The following is a 16,761-nucleotide window of genomic DNA, read 5'->3' on the forward strand; positions in this document are numbered from 1 at the left end:
GCCTGCTTAGGAGCTGCCAAATTGACTTCTATTGCCATGTTTGTTAACTTCGGTTATGTCAGAATTGCATTGTGTTGTACATCAACTGCATTTATAGAATTATATTTAGGGGTGAATAGGATAAGCTGTGTCAGGTTTTACTTAACTCTGCTTTTGTAAAGAAGAAAGCAGTTTTAACTCTGCATGTGTGCTATCACCAACTCAAATTTGACTTAAAAAATAGATAACTTTGTGGCTGTAAATCCTTGGTGTTAAGTTTGAGGTCAATAAGATATTTTAGTTTTTGAAATAAATTTATTTTATTTTGCAAGGATGCATTAAATTGGTCAAAAGTGACAAGGACTTTTATAATGTTACAAGACTTCAGTTTCAAATATATGCTGCTCTTTTGTAATTTCTATTTATAAAAAAATTACTTCTTCCACAAAGAATTTGGCACAACTGTTTTCAACATTGATAATAAGAAGAAATGTCAGCATTTCACCAAATCAGCATATTACGATGATTATTAAAAAAAAAAGAAAAAAAAGAAAAAAAGGCTATTCTTTAGCCAAATAATCATGGGTTTTATACATTTACAATTCACCAACATGTTTGTAGATTTTAAGACCTGGGTGGACACAAAACGCATTTTGTCTGCCATGCACTGTTCCCTTGTGTATTTCTTATTCACAGGAATCAACATCGTGTACACCCCCCCATTTGTCCATTATGGCCCCAGAAATGTCCAGCTTGTCATGTTATTGAAATCAGGTGTATAAAATCCTTTAATAAGTGGTGGTCCTGTTGAATCAAATCATATTTTCGTATATATGTTTCTCATATTAAAGGTCAACAATCAGTTTAACTAAAAAAGCAGCTATTTTCAGTCAACAACAGCTTGCCTTCCAGGCTACATTACATAAAATCTGCTACACCATCAAGAAGACTATATATATAGGAAGCTTCAATAACTCTTGTCTTCCTTCCCAAAGGGCTTTTAGTGCATCAGCTTTTCCTCTGTCATTTCATTTGTTCCACCCTTTTTTTCCTGCTTATTCCATTGACATCAAGTGAGGGGAAGGATGAATGCAAGTGGAAGATGGTTAGCTTGAAGACTGCAGTATTCTAAATGGAGAAAGCCATTTGCTGGGTTAGGGAAGGCATCACGGCTGATCACTGTAAGGCTTTTGCTATTTGGGACTTTTAAAAGCAAGCCTGCAGTTCCTTAATGTCTTTAAAAGAATGAAGAAGTGTTCCTCCGTCCATCCTTTGTGAAATGGGACACGAGCGCAGCGCTGAGCCCGCAGGCGTGGGTCCGTATCATTGTTGTCCTGACAGAGAGCCCATCACAGGCAGGCTTGCTGAGCAAACAGGACTTGTGAGATGAACCGGCAAAGTCCGATCACACGGAAGGCCTACTTCTCCTCACGTGTTCCCAAGAATGAGGCATTAACCTGCAGAAGTTAGCGGTGAAGCTCATATATGAAGCTAAACGTCTCCCTCTAACAGTCGTTTATGACTGTGATAATTGCCCTCTGAAAGTAAACGTGTGGATTGTGTGGATTGATTTTGCTAATGTATGTACCTAATCAACACTTGTGTATCTTTATCTTTCTATAGACTGTTTGAAAGTGGTTCCTCACGCAAGATCGAGAAACTCAAAACTTTGCTCTGCTATTTCAGAAGAGTCACTGAATCAAGTAAGTCTGAATCTGCTCAACTGTACAAATATACACTTTAATGCTCTGACTTTGTTAATGTGGTACAATTTATGTTTATCTTTGTCTTGTTTTTTTTTGTTTTTTTACATTTTCAGTGCCCACTGGCCTTGTCACATTCACAAGACAGTGCTTGAGCGTTATTCCAAACTGGGAAAGGTACACAAGTTTAAATGCATATTCATTGTGCTTAGTGTACAGTGTTGTTGTTGGGTTTATTCAATGACTTATACTTAGGATAGATATATGTATACAGTTTTATGTTATGTATAATTCTATTTTTATTTATTATTTATTTTTAATTAAAAATCCCCCTTTTGAGGGATCAATAAAGCTTATGTTGTTTATCTTTATAGTTCTAAAGGAAAAAGTAGAAAAATAGCGTAGTGATAAAAAAAAAAGAAGAGTATTAGTCTCACATTTATTTTTGAATGCGTTACAGCTAGAGGGCTCTCTGACATTTAAAGTAGCTCACAGAGATCACTCCTTTGTGCTTGATAAATGAATTTTGGCACCATGTAGTCACTTTGGTGTGCTTCCCCTGGCAAAACCACCTCCCTGTTTTGCTTATTAGAGAACTCTTACCGCTGAGATGGTTGTGTTTCAAATTGCTTAAGTCATGATTGTAACCTTCCACTCCTAGTTCACTATAGCATTTCTAGCCTGCCTCTATTAATGATGCAGTTGTTTTACAGTGCATGTAAATTATTGTTTGTTTCAGTACGTTGTTATTTTGCCTCTAGTGAATTGATGGAATTTTCTTTTTGACCTTTAGCTCAAAGACACAGCTCACCCGTCTTCATATCACCTGTAAGGGCACCATAGAGAACGAGGGCTATGGGATGCTTCAGGTGAGAATGTCATGCATGGGTAGTTTAGTTTTCACTGTGACATCTGTCAAATATGAGATTACTTTGATTGACACAGAAGACCATTTCTGTCATCCTTCCTCTCTCCTCAAGAAGACATGTCTGCATAATTGTTTTTTTTTTATGTAAAATGTGCTCATTCTGTTCCAGCTATAAGTGATTCAGGCAGTTTATCTAGAATGAGAAAACACACACACGCGCACACACAAACAAACAAACAGTATTTCCCCAAACTATCATTGGGACATTCTAGGAAATGGGTGCCTCATCCAGTTTGGCATACATATTTTTCCACTAATATGCATATATTTTGTTTTCATCAAAATATGCATATTTGATAATATAGCAACTAAATACAATTACTGGATAGGGTTAGGGTTAGGGTTAGTTTTTAATATATCTCTTCATATAATTTTTGTTGGTGGTGGGTTTTTTTTCCCCCCCTTCTTTTTGAGAAGCACAAATGGCACTTTCCTGTTGAATATCGTATTCATATTGGGCATAACATGTCATTAAAGATTTCAGACAAGTCTGTGACGCAATATGAGTGCCATGCAATGAAAGCAAAAAAAAACAACAACTAAAACATCTCAGTTTTGACCCAGCTGACTGAGGTTCTGCAGATCCGTCGGCCCCGATCACGTCCCTCCCTGCACCTCTCAAGTTCATTGCAGAGTCTGTCTGCCGGGGTCCTCTGCCCTGCTCTCCTTTTCCCATCTCTCCCCAGTCGGGGCAGGGCACACCCTGACAGCTGATGGGCACACATGAACAGCCCTGGGAGGTCCCAGGAGCCCGGGGCCCTGCCGTCCGGATTGACGGATGTTTCCGGAAGGGTGGGACGGTCTGACAGGTTGTCAGTAGTGCTGAGGAGAGGCGGGGCAGTCGGAGCTGGAGTTGAGTGACCTGATCAGCGAGATCATCTGGCAGCCTGCCAACCTCCCTCCCCTTTTCTCCTCCATCTCCCTGAGGAGGCTGTGGCCCAGTGAGTCCGGCCTGACAGCCTGCAAAACACAGCCTCAAAGGGGTCCTGCACTTCCCCTGTTTACCTTTTCAAAGCTCTCCTAGGCCAATATTAGCACTGCTGCCAACACTCCCAGTCTTTGAAATATAAAAATGCATAGGAGACAGCACTGAAGAAATGTCTTTCACAACAAAATTTAGCAGTGCCACAAAACAAGCACTCATGCAGTATAACTGTCTGTCTGTCTTCCTTACTTCCTCCTCATGCTCTTTGTTTAGAGCATTTTTTTTTTTGTAATGCAGTGTGATGTGCAGTAGTATGACATAATTTCATAATTAAAAAACATGAATATTACATACGACAAAAGCTTAAACAGTCTGCCTGGAAGCTGTGAACATATTTGAGTTATCTGATCTCAATGGCTAATGGTTAACAGATCCATTATGCAGAATAAAGGGAGTGGTGTTTGACCTTCAGGTTGGTGGAGAGTTCCTTCCTCAAGTGGAGGAGTTCAAGTATCTTGGGGTCTTGTTCACGAGTGAGGGAAGGATGGAACGGGAGATTGACAGACGGATCGGTGCAGCTTCTGCAGTAATGCGGTCGATGTACCGGTCTGTCGTGGTAAAGAAAGAGCTGAGCTGCAAGGCGAAGCTCTCAATTTACCGGTCAATCTACGTTCCTACTCTCACCAATGGTCATGAGCTGTGGGTCATGACCGAAAGGACAAGATCCCGGATACAGTTGGCCGAAATGAGCTTTCTCCGCAGGGTGGCTGGGCGCTTCCTTAGAGATAGGGTGAGGAGCTCAGAGTAGAGACGCTGCTCCTCCACATCGAGAGGGGTCAGCTTAGGTGGCTTGGGCATCTGTTCCGGATGCCTCCTGGACGCCTTCCCGGGGAGGTGTTCCGGGCGCGTCCCACCGGGTGGAGACCCCGGGGAAGACCTAGGACGCTGAAGGGATTATGTCTCCCGGCTGGCCTGGGAACGCCTCGGGACGCCTGAGACGTTTATCTAAGTTTTTTTTTTTTTTTTTTTTTTTTTTTCAGATTTCTTTTGTTTTGCAGGACTTATTTGTTTTTGTTTTTTTTATGCTTTTTCTCCAATTATAAATACAATTTCATGGCTTATAAGAAATATTTATGCCCAGTACATTTTCTCAATTCATCTTCCATCAGCAGGTCTAGCAAAAAGTTAATTTTGGATTTGTGCATGCACCAAAAATAGTGTACAAATGAAAAGGTGTCCTGAACTGTGCAGAATATTCTCTACTTTTACTTTACTCATCTTTTGTAGTTTTATGCGCTGCCGGGCACAGCACTCTTATTTTCCACCCCTGTGCGTTTTAGCACCCTGTCCCTTACCAGAACTTATAATCTCTGGTGACATCCTGGACAAACAGCCTGGCTCGCAGTCTCATAAGTATCATAGATCTCTATACTGTAACACAATTTCACACTATGTTCAAGGATGAAATTGTGTCTTTTTTTTATTTTTACTCCAGCTGAACATTTTTGCAACAGATGAATATGTGTTTTTATTTGTGCTGTAGGTGGACTTTGCAAACAGGATGGTGGGTGGAGGGGTGACCGGTATGGGGTTGGTCCAGGAGGAGATACGCTTCCTCATCAACCCTGAGCTCATCGTATCACGCCTCTTCACGGAAGCCCTGGACCACGACGAGTGCCTCATCATCACAGGTCAGCACACACACACATGCACAGGAGTGGAAACAGTCCACTCCTCCCTCCCGTCTGTCCTGCACACCCTCACACATCCCTGTCTGATTGATGTCAGCCATCATTGAAGTGTCTTGTTCCTCCCTTCTGGCTGTTCAAACACCTGTTTTCTAAAAAGTATAAAAATATTTTTGTACTTTGATTAACCTATGGCTCATTATATAATTGGTTGGCATGGGAATCGCAAGGAATTTAATGATTCTGCTTCATTAAGATAGGTAGATAGATAGATAGATAGATAGATAGATAGATAGATAGATAGATAGATAGATAGATAGATAGATAGATAGATAGATAGATAGATAGATAGATAGATAGATAGATAATAAACCATTAATAGAAATGAACATCATGAAAATTAATTTGGCTTGTTTTGTGGGATTGGGCCAGCAATTAGGATAAGAGTAATTATGGATGTTATTAGGCATTTATGTTTGATGCAGGCTCCGGTAATCATGAGATCAGGTTTGTTTCCATCCACTATAAAGTCAGTCGCTGTAATCACAGTTCTCTAATACTGCATATAGTGAGCTGAGTAGCACATTGCATGTTTTTGCCGCAAGTAATTTGCCATTGCTCACAGAAGCTTGTGTGTATACATTCAGCTCCATTCTTCCCTCCCCCGTCTTCCCTCCTCATCCAATTTGAACGTAAATCCATTACATTGATTCACGCTGGACTCAGGGCAGCCCTGTTATTCCTCATTTCTCTCTAGCTGAATTGCCCTATTCTTCACCCTCCAACTCACTGTGCTTGAGTCAACACGTTAAGTGACAAACCTACCCCCCCCCACCCCCCTTCCCTCTCACTTCATATCTCTCCCTCTTCCTCTGTCTCTCTCTCTGTCCCTACACTATTCTTCCATCACTCTGTTCCTCCTTTATGAACTGTGCTCTTTGACTGAGTGGCAGCATTGGAGAGGAGCCCAGGTTATGAGTAAGTGTCCTGTATCCGATGCGTTACAAACAGCTTGTCTCTTCACTTCCCCACTGGTTGTTTGTAACATCTGAACCTTGCTGTTCCCTTCCCACCTCTGTTGCTGCAGAACCATACGCACACTTAAGTAAACTCAATTGATATGAAAAGACAAAAACAAATTTAGTACTAGTCAATTCAGTATTAGTAGTGCTGACTCAGTTTGGTTACTTCATGGCTGTGTTGTGATTACTAGATATAGATTCTTAAAGACTTTTGAGTATAAGTTTGGTAATGAATCAGTTTGTGAAGCGGTTTGAATGATGGATGAGAACATTACCTTGGCTCAATCAATAAAGTAAAAAAAAAAAAATCCTTATATCGTAATCACAAATGATTGCGAAGGTTATGGAAATATCTTTGAAAATTAATTTGTCCAAAAAAAAAAACAAAAAAAAAAACTGCTGCTTAAAAGAACTGCCTCTCTGCATTGTTTATTAAACTGCAATATTGAAAAGAATATATATATACAAATACTTATTTTCCTCACTGTATATATATATATATATATATATATATATATACACAGTGAGGAAAATAAGTATTTGAACACCCTGCTATTTTGCAAGTTCTCCCACTTAGAAATCATGGAGGGGTCTGAAATTGTCATCGTAGGTGCATGTCCACTGTGAGAGACATAATCTAAAAAAAAAAATCCAGAAATCACAATGTATGATTTTTTTAACTATTTATTTGTATGATACAGCTGCAAATAAGTATTTGAACACCTGAGAAAATCAATGTTAATATTTGGTACAGTAGCCTTTGTTTGCAATTACAGAGGTCAAACGTTTCCTGTAGTTTTTCACCAGGTTTGCACACACTGCATGAGGGATTTTGGCCCACTCCTCCACACAGATCTTCTCTAGATCAGTCAGGTTTCTGGGCTGTCGCTGAGAAACACGGAGTTTGAGCTCCCTCCAAAGATTCTCTATTGGGTTTAGGTCTGGAGACTGGCTAGGCCACGCCAGAACCTTGATATGCTTCTTACAGAGCCACTCCTTGGTTATCCTGGCTGTGTGCTTCGGGTCATTGTCATGTTGGAAGACCCAGCCTGACCCATCTTCAGTGCTCTAACTGAGGGAAGGAGGTTGTTCCCCAAAATCTCGCAATACATGGCCCCGGTCATCCTCTCCTTAATACAGTGCAGTCGCCCTGTCTCATGTGCAGAAAAACACCCCCAAAGCATGATGCTACCTCCCCCATGCTTCACAGTAGGGATGGTGTTCTTGGGATGGTACTCATCATTCTTCTTCCTCCAAACACGTTTAGTGGAATTATGACCAAAAAGTTCTATTTTGGTCTCATCTGACCACATGACTTTCTCCCATGACTCCTCTGGATCATCCAAATGGTCATTGGCAAACTTAGGACAGGCCTTGACATGTGCTGGTTTAAGCAGGGGAACCTTCCGTGCCATGCATGATTTCAAACCATGACGTCTTAGTGTATTACCAACAGTAACCTTGGAAACGGTGGTCCCAGCTCTTTTCAGGTCATTGACCAGCTCCTCCCGTGTAGTTCTGGGCTGATTTCTCACCTTTCTTAGGATCATTGAGACCCCACGAGGTGAGATCTTGCATGGAGCCCCAGTCCGAGGGAGATTGACAGTCACTTCCATTTTCTAATGATTGCTCCAACAGTGGACCTTTTTTCACCAAGCTGCTTGGCAATTTCCCCGTAGCCCTTTCCAGCCTTGTGGAGGTGTACAATTTTGTCTCTAGTGTCTTTGGACAGCTCTTTGGTCTTGGCCATGTTAGTAGTTGGATTCTTACTGATTGTATGGGGTGGACAGGTGTCTTTATGCAGCTAACGACCTCAAACAGGTGCATCTAATTTAGGATAATAAATGGAGTGGAGGTGGACATTTTAAAGGCAGACTAACAGGTCTTTGAGGGTCAGAATTCTAGCTGATAGACAGGTGTTCAAATACTTATTTGCAGCTGTATCATACAAATAAATAGTTAAAAAATCATATATTGTGATTTCTGGATTTTTTTTTTTTTTGATTATGTCTATCACAGTGGACATGCACCTACGATGACAATTTCAGACCCCTCCATGATTTCCAAGTGGGAGAACTTGCAAAATAGCAGGGTGTTCAAATACTTATTTTCCTCACTGTATATAGAAAACTGTCATAATTTACTCCCCATTATGTTGTTCCAAACCTTTATGACTGACTTTCTTCTGTGGAACATAAAATAATATATTTTGAAGAATATTGGTAACCAAACTGATTTGGTGAAAATTGACTTCCATTGTTTGGACAAAACAGCTGAGGCATTAATTAAGATATATTCTTTTATTTCCATTCTATTTGAATGTTCATTTTTAGGTGAACTATCCATTTAAATAATAGCTTATAATCGTAATAATTACTTGGAAGCAAATTTTACTTAATGCGAGAAATACTTGAAAATTACATGACAGTGTTTTAAATGGATTAATTATATTGGTTTTGACAATTGAAATTTCTTTGTTGTGACAATCCAATAATCACAGTGTTATTTTAGCAGCATTGTGATACTATTATATTTTTAATTTAATATTTTGATTTTGATTTTTGTTTTTTCCGTTTTCACTTTAATTAATTATTATTTTAATTGTCTGTATAGTTTTGTTTATATAATTTTTTTTTTAGTTTTAGTAATTTTAGTACATTGAAACTAAATGTGTCGTCATTTACTCACCCTCAGGTTGTTCCAAACCTGTATGAATTTCTTTCTTCTGCTGAACATATGATGACTGCACATCTGCTGACTGCATGAACAACATGATATTTTGAAGAATAAGGGTAACCGAACAGTTGATGGACCCCATTGACTTCCATAGTATGAAAAAATAAATAAAAATACTATGGAAGTCAATGGGGTCCATCAACTGTTTGGTTACTGACATTCTTCACAATAACTTCTTTTATGTTCAGCAGAAGAATGAAATTCATACAGGTTTGGAACAACTTGAGGGTGAGTAAATGATGACAAGAATTTAAATTTTTGGGTGAACTATTCCAATTCAGTTTTTTATATTTAATTTCAGCTAGAGTTTGTTTTATTCCAGGTAACGAAAATGTTTTTTATGGTTTTAGTTTTAGTTAACTACAACCCTGAAGTGTCAGACATGTTCCTCAAAATTGTGAGCGTCTCTTAAGGGAAATTTGATCCTGAAAAACTGACAGCATAGAGAAACTGAAATGAAAACTACCTAGTTATTTAAAAAAAGGTTCTTCCAAGGTTGTCACCAGGATGTACCCTCTGTCTTTGTTTTCCTACCTGGTGATGCAGACAGGATGCAAAATGACTTTTGCATTTTCCTCTTACTGTGTTCATAACAGAATATTGTTCAGCTTAACTTACAACCTACATTTAAATTCAGAAAGAAATCTCTCAGAACCATTGACTAAATAAACCATGTTGGCCCGTATGTACTATGTTTGAGTCAAATTCTTTCCCCTGGTCCAGAGAATCGTTCGCGTAGTCGAACACTCCTAATTTTTCAGGTCCGGGTGCAGTCACAGCCATGTAAAAATGTTGCGCTGTGATTGGCTGTTGCCCACTCTCACACCTGCTGTCGTGCTCATTTCTCATCCACCCATGCCCTCTGACATCTTCCAAACAAAGCACAGATACACAAACCATTAATCAATCAAAATCTTGTCCCTTTTAAACCCATATGTCATTTCCTGAAACACCAGAAAAGATTTGATAGTTATGGAGCAGAAGTGGCTATACACCATTGAGAAGTCATTTTTAGAGCTGTCCTAGTGAGTTAAAATTCTAGGAAATCAGCCTCAAAGTCAGTGTGAACTTGGGAGCTTTCCACCCTGTGACAAAATACCCTCACTTGGAATCAAGCTCAGATATTAGTCATTTCTCTTTCTTTCACTTGCGTCCTCTCTCTCTCACCCCTGCTGCACTCTCCTTCCACTTAATAGTATTACCTCTGGCCACAATGAATGACTGCGGGAACGGCCTTCTCTAATGGATCCAGCCATTCCATCACGGTTATTACAACAAACGAAATATTCATCGTCATCTCCGTTTCTATTGCACTGCAACTCGCCTTTGCAGCAAATCATATCCCGCCAGTAATGCATCATGACAAGGGCTCTTTAATGCACACTTTCTGCATCAGTACAGTTGGCAGAAATGCTGAAGCGTCGGTACAGGGACTGGATTTTAATCTTGTGATTGCTCTTTGTCAGAGTGCCACTGAAACTGGCCACACACACTAAAACACTAATTAAATCAAGGTGATTAAATCAAGGTGAGGGTGGAGGATTCTGGAGGTCTTCGTGATTGTAGGGTCATGCAGTGTCTGGAAGTGGGTTTTTTTTACATCGAGATATGGTCACTTAAGCAAGTGGTTTGATTTAAGTGTCCTGAAAAACAATCAATAAGGAAAACTGTGCGCAGTATTTACTGAGAGGCCTTCTAGTTATAATAAGAACTCAAATATACATAATATATCTGTTTCTGATGGAACTGATAGGTTTTCATGCATGAATGTAAATTTTTATTTTATTTTTTATATATATTCTTGGGTTGCATTTCCCAAAAGCATCGTGAGCCCATGTTGATTGTGGAGACCATTGCCACCAATGTTCTCTACGACCAACTTAGCTCAAGATGCTTTTGGGAAACGTAACCCTGTTTAGTTCCTTTTTCTATGAAGCCCCTCCTACCGACAAGCACAGTAAGAAGCTCTTATTGGTCGACTGGACCAGTATGTTGTGTTTGATCAACCGCTTTTGAGTGTGTTTCGGAAATGTCACACCACTTACAATGTCCTCGACTTTCAACAGACTACTAACGCAACTCATCCAGGATATTTTTTATTTTTTTTTCGTATACCTTGGGTGGGAATTATTTAAATGAGGGATATTGTGATGTGTTCGTTCCTGGACGAAAACTGAAGACTACAATCGAGGCTTTTCAGGGAGTTCAGAAACCGGTCTTACTGATATAGAGAATAACTTCCTTTGCAGTGACCTTTGTGCTTTGTAACTTCGCAGACCTTCAAACAGCAACATTACACACTTAAGAAAGTTGAAAATGTAAAAAAAAACATAACAGCTTCTCTTTCCTATATGCTCACTAATTTTAATTGTAATTAACTGAAACGATTTTTGTCCATAATATGGTGGGGACAAGAAAATGTTATGCATACTGTTGTTGGCATTGACCCACTTATATGTATTGGTTTTATTTATTTGCTCTTCTTTCAGGCACAGAGCAATACAGCAAGTACTCTGGCTATGCAGAGAGCTTCAAATGGAAAGCCAATCACAAAGATGAGATACCCAGGTAACTATGGATTTCTGATGATAAAAACATTAGGAAACACCTCTTAAATGGGTTCCTGTACTTTTTAAAATGTATTTAGCTGTCCTAAATATAACCAAGCAACCAAGATGGTAAAAATGAGGAAAGCCCTAAATAAAATAAACATCTTTACCCATGCCCAGAGACGAGTGGCAGCGGAGGTGCACCGAGATTGTGGCCATGGATGCACTGAAATACAGGAATTTCATGGAACAGTTTCAGCCTGAGAAAATGACCCGGGAGCTAAACAAGGTCAGCAAAGGCTTCATGCAAAGTGTTTCACACTGATTGCATGAAATGGCAAATCCTTGACCTCTGTCAAGCTCTAATGGCCTTTGATTCTCTTAACATTGTTAATCTGTTGCTTAGAGAATTTAACGAGGCATGAAATTAGTCGTCTTGTCAGTCTCTTGTATTCTGCAGTGATTAGCTTGTATTTGTTTCTCTATTATAAAATATGACTTCTTTTTCCAGGCATTCTGCGGTTTCATGCATCATGGTACGAGCCCTCAGAACCTCTCGGCTGTTGCCACAGGGAACTGGGGATGCGGTGCGTTTGGAGGCGACACTCATCTCAAAGGTACATGCACATCCTCACAAAGTGAAACTACAATCTTTCTTTCTCAAATTTCATGCACCAATGTTAAAAAGCTCACCATTACTGATATTCCAGCTGTTAATTATTGTCATGTTTATGGGTGATAACTCATAAATGGCTGATATTAGAAGACCGTATTGTTTTGACTAAATAAATAAAACCTAAAATCAAAGCTGTTTTATTTAGGCATCACAACATTATAATGTAGAGTGTGAAATGCTGTGTTTAATCATAAATAGTCAGTTGAGTATATTTATCTCTAGATTTTTATTTACATTTTTGTATTAATTTCTGGTTTTGTTGTGTTTTGGCATTCAGACAAAACAGAGAAGCTCTCTTGTTTTACCCAAGACATGTTTTTGCCACTTTCCTGTTATTGATCAGCTGACACACATTTATCTTTTCCATTACAAGTGCAACTGATTTTCCAGCCTCGTCCATAAATTTATGGCAAGCTTGTGACTTTGCCAGCTGATCATTTTCTGTTGTAAGGATGGAAGCCCGTTTCATGAGAATTCCATCTTTGATAGTTCATCATTGTTGAAACCATGTGTGCTTGAATGTGGAGATAGTTAATTTCTCCCATTGACTTATCACACAGTAAATTCATCTTGATGCTGGGTTATTTTGGGCCAGTCTGTTTAGTTTAGCGCTGGTTTGACTACAGATTACCCGTTGTAATTGGTTGCCCTCATTTGAACAACGTTCATTCATCAGTGGGCTACATTCAACCTCTTTAAATATTTAAAATCTTTAGACTCAATTTGAAGCTGTGTGACTAAGATTGAGTCTCTTAATAGGGGTTGTTAGACATGGATTATTTACCTTTTAAAAACAAATTGGATGTGTCAGTCATTTTCTCTACTGCTAGGAACATGAAGCAAAACTAAAGAATCCACACTATGCCATCAATGATGTATTACACCATATTTTATTCATTTAGGTTGGGCAGCTATCAGTATTTTCTGGGGACTCTCAGATAATATTAACAATATATCATAGAGCATGCAGCGGTTGATTGACCCTTCATTGTGCTAATGGGGGGTGGGAGGGGTAAATCTACATTGTTTTTTTTTTTTTCCCCTTTCATATTCCATATTCCCATGCATTGACAGGAATCCATGCATAAATGTATGCATGTCATTTCTGTTTAGCGATGCGTGCATTAAAGAAAAATAAATACAAAATATGAAATGCTTCCTACATGGTTTTTATGGCTTTAGAAGTTTTTGCTTGTCGACTAAAGCTGCACGGTTCTGGATAAATTGAGAATCATGATTTTTTTTTTTGGGTTTCAAGCAGACATCACGATTTCCCCACGATTCTGAACAGACAACTAAACAAAATAACATTGTAATTTACTAGAGGTTCTGGCAAATGTTAATAGCTGCAGTCTATTTAAAATGTTAAAAGAGTGAATGAATTACTTAAAGGGTTAGTTCACCCAAAAATGAAAATTCTGTCAGTAATTACTCACCCTCATGTTGTTCCAACCGCGTAAGACCTTCGTTCATCTTCGGAACACAAATTAAGATATTTTTGATTAAATCTGAGAGCTGGATCACTCCTCCATAGGCTTCTAAGACATTATAACTTGCTGGCCCAGAAAATGTATTAAAGACATCGTTAATATAGTCCAAGTGACTACAGTGGCTCAATCTTAAGTTTATAAAGCGACGAGAATACTTTTTGTGCACAAAAACAAAACAAAAATAACGACTTTATTCCACTTTTCATTTCCTTCTCTCTGGGCCTCGAGTTTTTTCACGTAGTATAACTGCGTAGCGCATCTGTGTTGTACGTCACACGTAGGCTCACTATTGGCCGACGCTGGTCATGTGTGTGATGCGTGTGACGTGCAACACAGACGCGCTGCGCTAAACTCGAGGCCCAGAGAGAAGGAAATGAATAGTGGAATAAAGTCGTTATTTTTGTTTTTTTTGCGCACAAAAAGTATTCTCGTCGCTTTATAAACTTAAGATTGAGCCACTGTAGTCACTTGGACTATATTAACGATGTCTTTAATGCATTTTCTGGGCCAGCAAGTTATAATGTCTTAGAAGCCTATGGAGGAGTGATCCAGCTCTCAGATTTAATCAAAAATATCTTAATTTGTGTTCCGAAGATGAACGAAAGTCTTACGGGGTTGGAACAACATGAGGGTGAGTAATTACTGACAGAATTTTCATTTTTGGGTGAACTAACCCTTTAAAATGAATGATTCAATAGGCTACTTCATTGTTTCATTACTGGATGAGTCAGCATTTTGTGAATGATTCAACAGTCACTTGTCGCCACCTACTGGTGCAACGATGTAATCGATACAATCGTTATTTGAAGTGCCATGTTACATTTAAAAGGTGATTTGCTCTATTTTGATCACTACTGTAGACATCAGTGTTCATATTCGAACTATAAACTTTTATCCCAGTACGTCAGTGATCATTTGAATGTTTGTAATACAGAAATAATGATTCTGTGTGGTTGAAAAAAAGCTGTTTCATACCTAAACATAATAACTGCTCTCTCTGGGTCAGATGCAGCGCAAACGCAGATTTGTATGTTTCGGTGTGTTTGTCGCAGGTTTAATAGACAGAGCCGAATCGCTGTGATTTAGAAATGAGATTGCGTGGGTGTTTGAATCGACTGTGTCTGTTTGTCCTTCCAGCTCTGCTGCAGTTGATGGCAGCTTCTGAAGCAGGGAGAGATGTGGCCTACTTCACATTTGGAGATGAAAGACTCATGAGGGACGTGCATGTCTTGTACACCTTTCTTAAAGACAATTGCGTCACTGTTGGTAAGAGGCCTGCTACGTGTGGTTCGTTCTGTATCAGATCTGACACACATTATAAAAATGGATGTCCTGTTTTTATTGGAGGTGGATGTAATTTTATATATTGTTATGTATGAATAAAAAATAGACTGACAGACAGATGTTCAAAAGTTTTGGGTCGGCAAGATCTCTTATGCTAACCAAGCCTCTTATGCTTATGCAATGTTAACAGTAACATTAATTGTTCAATATTTGAATGCCAAAGCTTAATTTTGTATAATATGTATATAGATACATGCAAGAAAAAAAATACACTGGCTAATTAAATGTGGAATGCATTTACCAATTTCAAAATTCCTGCAATATTGAGCCATTTGTTTTACATAATTAAATGATACAACCATTAGTGCTCTTCGGCATTGTGAAGTTCTCTGTTTCTGTCCCATTTTTCCTTTCTGACGTTTATTGAAACCTTTTTGAGAAAACGCTGTCAGCCATCTATTGTACTAAAGTGGAGACGGCAGTAAACTTGTGTGCTCTGTGATTTATGAATGGCTCTGGACTTGGCTGACGCCATGATGCTCACCATCCCTCAAATCTTTTTTTTCCTCTTCCTCTCTCTCTTTCTCTCTGTCTCCTAGGCGATCTGTACTTCCACTTAATGCAGTACTCCAATGTAGTGTCTAAGCATGGCCAGTGGCCTAACATCAATCTCTATGGGTATATCATGGATAAGGTCAGTACAAATATGGAAGCGAAGCCCAACCCTGGCCCCAGCGACAGCAACTTGACCACTGCGCCTTCCCCCTCTCCTGCAGACTGCCATTAATGCTGGCCAACGGCTAACTGAACCTGTCTAAATGCCTCAGTGCTTTCTTCTCCTTTAGACAGACTTTTTGGGTGATTGTCTGAGACATAGGGAAGCACATTATGCCTTTCTTTTCTACCAGTGAGTATAAGTTTGAAGACACTATGAATAAGGCGACAGGAAGTATAGCAATAGTCACTATGACTGTAAATCCTTATTTCTGATGAACATAATCTAGGTTTGATCTCGGGGGAGTTTTTCCTAGAATGCCACACAAACTTACCTGGGATCAAATTTACTGCATGGAATTAAATGAGTTGGGTGACCAAGGTGTAGTCTTTTTAAATGTTTTTGTTCATATCCAGACACTAACAGTGATTCAGAATAAAGTGTTTAGAGATAATTAACAAAGTATGCATGAAAACCACAGTAAGGTCCCCCGTGACACTTGATTGCAAAATGTATTGCACAAAGCCGTAAAGGGAAAAGTTTTGCTGAAAAGTGAAAAGATTTGAGAATGAAAGATGTGAAAAGGAAATGTTAACTGTTGTAAAACAACTTGTATAATCACGCTGATGGAGCTGCTGCAAATTCAAATTGTGTAAAAATATATAGTCTCTGCATGACATTTTTAGCAATTTATTACAGTCAAGGTTTTTACTGTTGCAATTATTTGTTTTGATCAAAGGCACCTTTAAGAAATGGGGTTGATATTTAAAGGTAGTGAATATTTTCATATGTTTTGCTCTTTATTTTATTATGATTTGATAATTAAAATTGTTGACTCAGAAAATTGTTGTTTGTTTGTTTGTTTCTGCTTGCTATATACATGTTCAGGACATCTTTTGACATGCTAATCAAAACATGCTAATGCTTTTACCCAAGTTGACACATGGATTAGTGCAGAGCCAGTAGACTACTTATGTGTTATGTGTTCAATTATTTATGCTCAATTACAAATTCAATGTCATCTATCCAAGTCATAACAATGAAAAATTATCCTTAGTCTTTGTTA

General features: G+C 38.8%; 1 protein-coding gene across 2 annotated transcripts in view; it reads left to right on the top strand.

Moving 5' to 3' along the window:
• Window positions 1-16,533, top strand: part of parga (poly (ADP-ribose) glycohydrolase a) — a 32,392-nt gene extending 15,859 nt beyond the window's left edge. For both annotated transcript variants that reach the window (XM_084092708.1, XM_084092709.1), the window contains exons 10-18: window positions 1,603-1,682; window positions 1,799-1,859; window positions 2,476-2,551; window positions 5,079-5,226; window positions 11,471-11,549; window positions 11,711-11,819; window positions 12,042-12,147; window positions 14,834-14,962; window positions 15,580-16,533. In XM_084092708.1, coding sequence (XP_083948834.1) covers window positions 1,603-1,682; window positions 1,799-1,859; window positions 2,476-2,551; window positions 5,079-5,226; window positions 11,471-11,549; window positions 11,711-11,819; window positions 12,042-12,147; window positions 14,834-14,962; window positions 15,580-15,767 — 976 coding nt within the window. In that variant the 3' untranslated portion in view covers window positions 15,768-16,533. The remainder of the gene's footprint in view (window positions 1-1,602; window positions 1,683-1,798; window positions 1,860-2,475; window positions 2,552-5,078; window positions 5,227-11,470; window positions 11,550-11,710; window positions 11,820-12,041; window positions 12,148-14,833; window positions 14,963-15,579) is intronic.
• The last annotated feature ends 228 nt before the right edge of the window (window positions 16,534-16,761 follow it).

Source organism: Abramis brama, assembly GCF_963993115.1.
Source record: "Abramis brama genome assembly, chromosome: 19".
In the NCBI taxonomy this organism is placed as follows: domain Eukaryota; kingdom Metazoa; phylum Chordata; class Actinopteri; order Cypriniformes; family Leuciscidae; genus Abramis; species Abramis brama.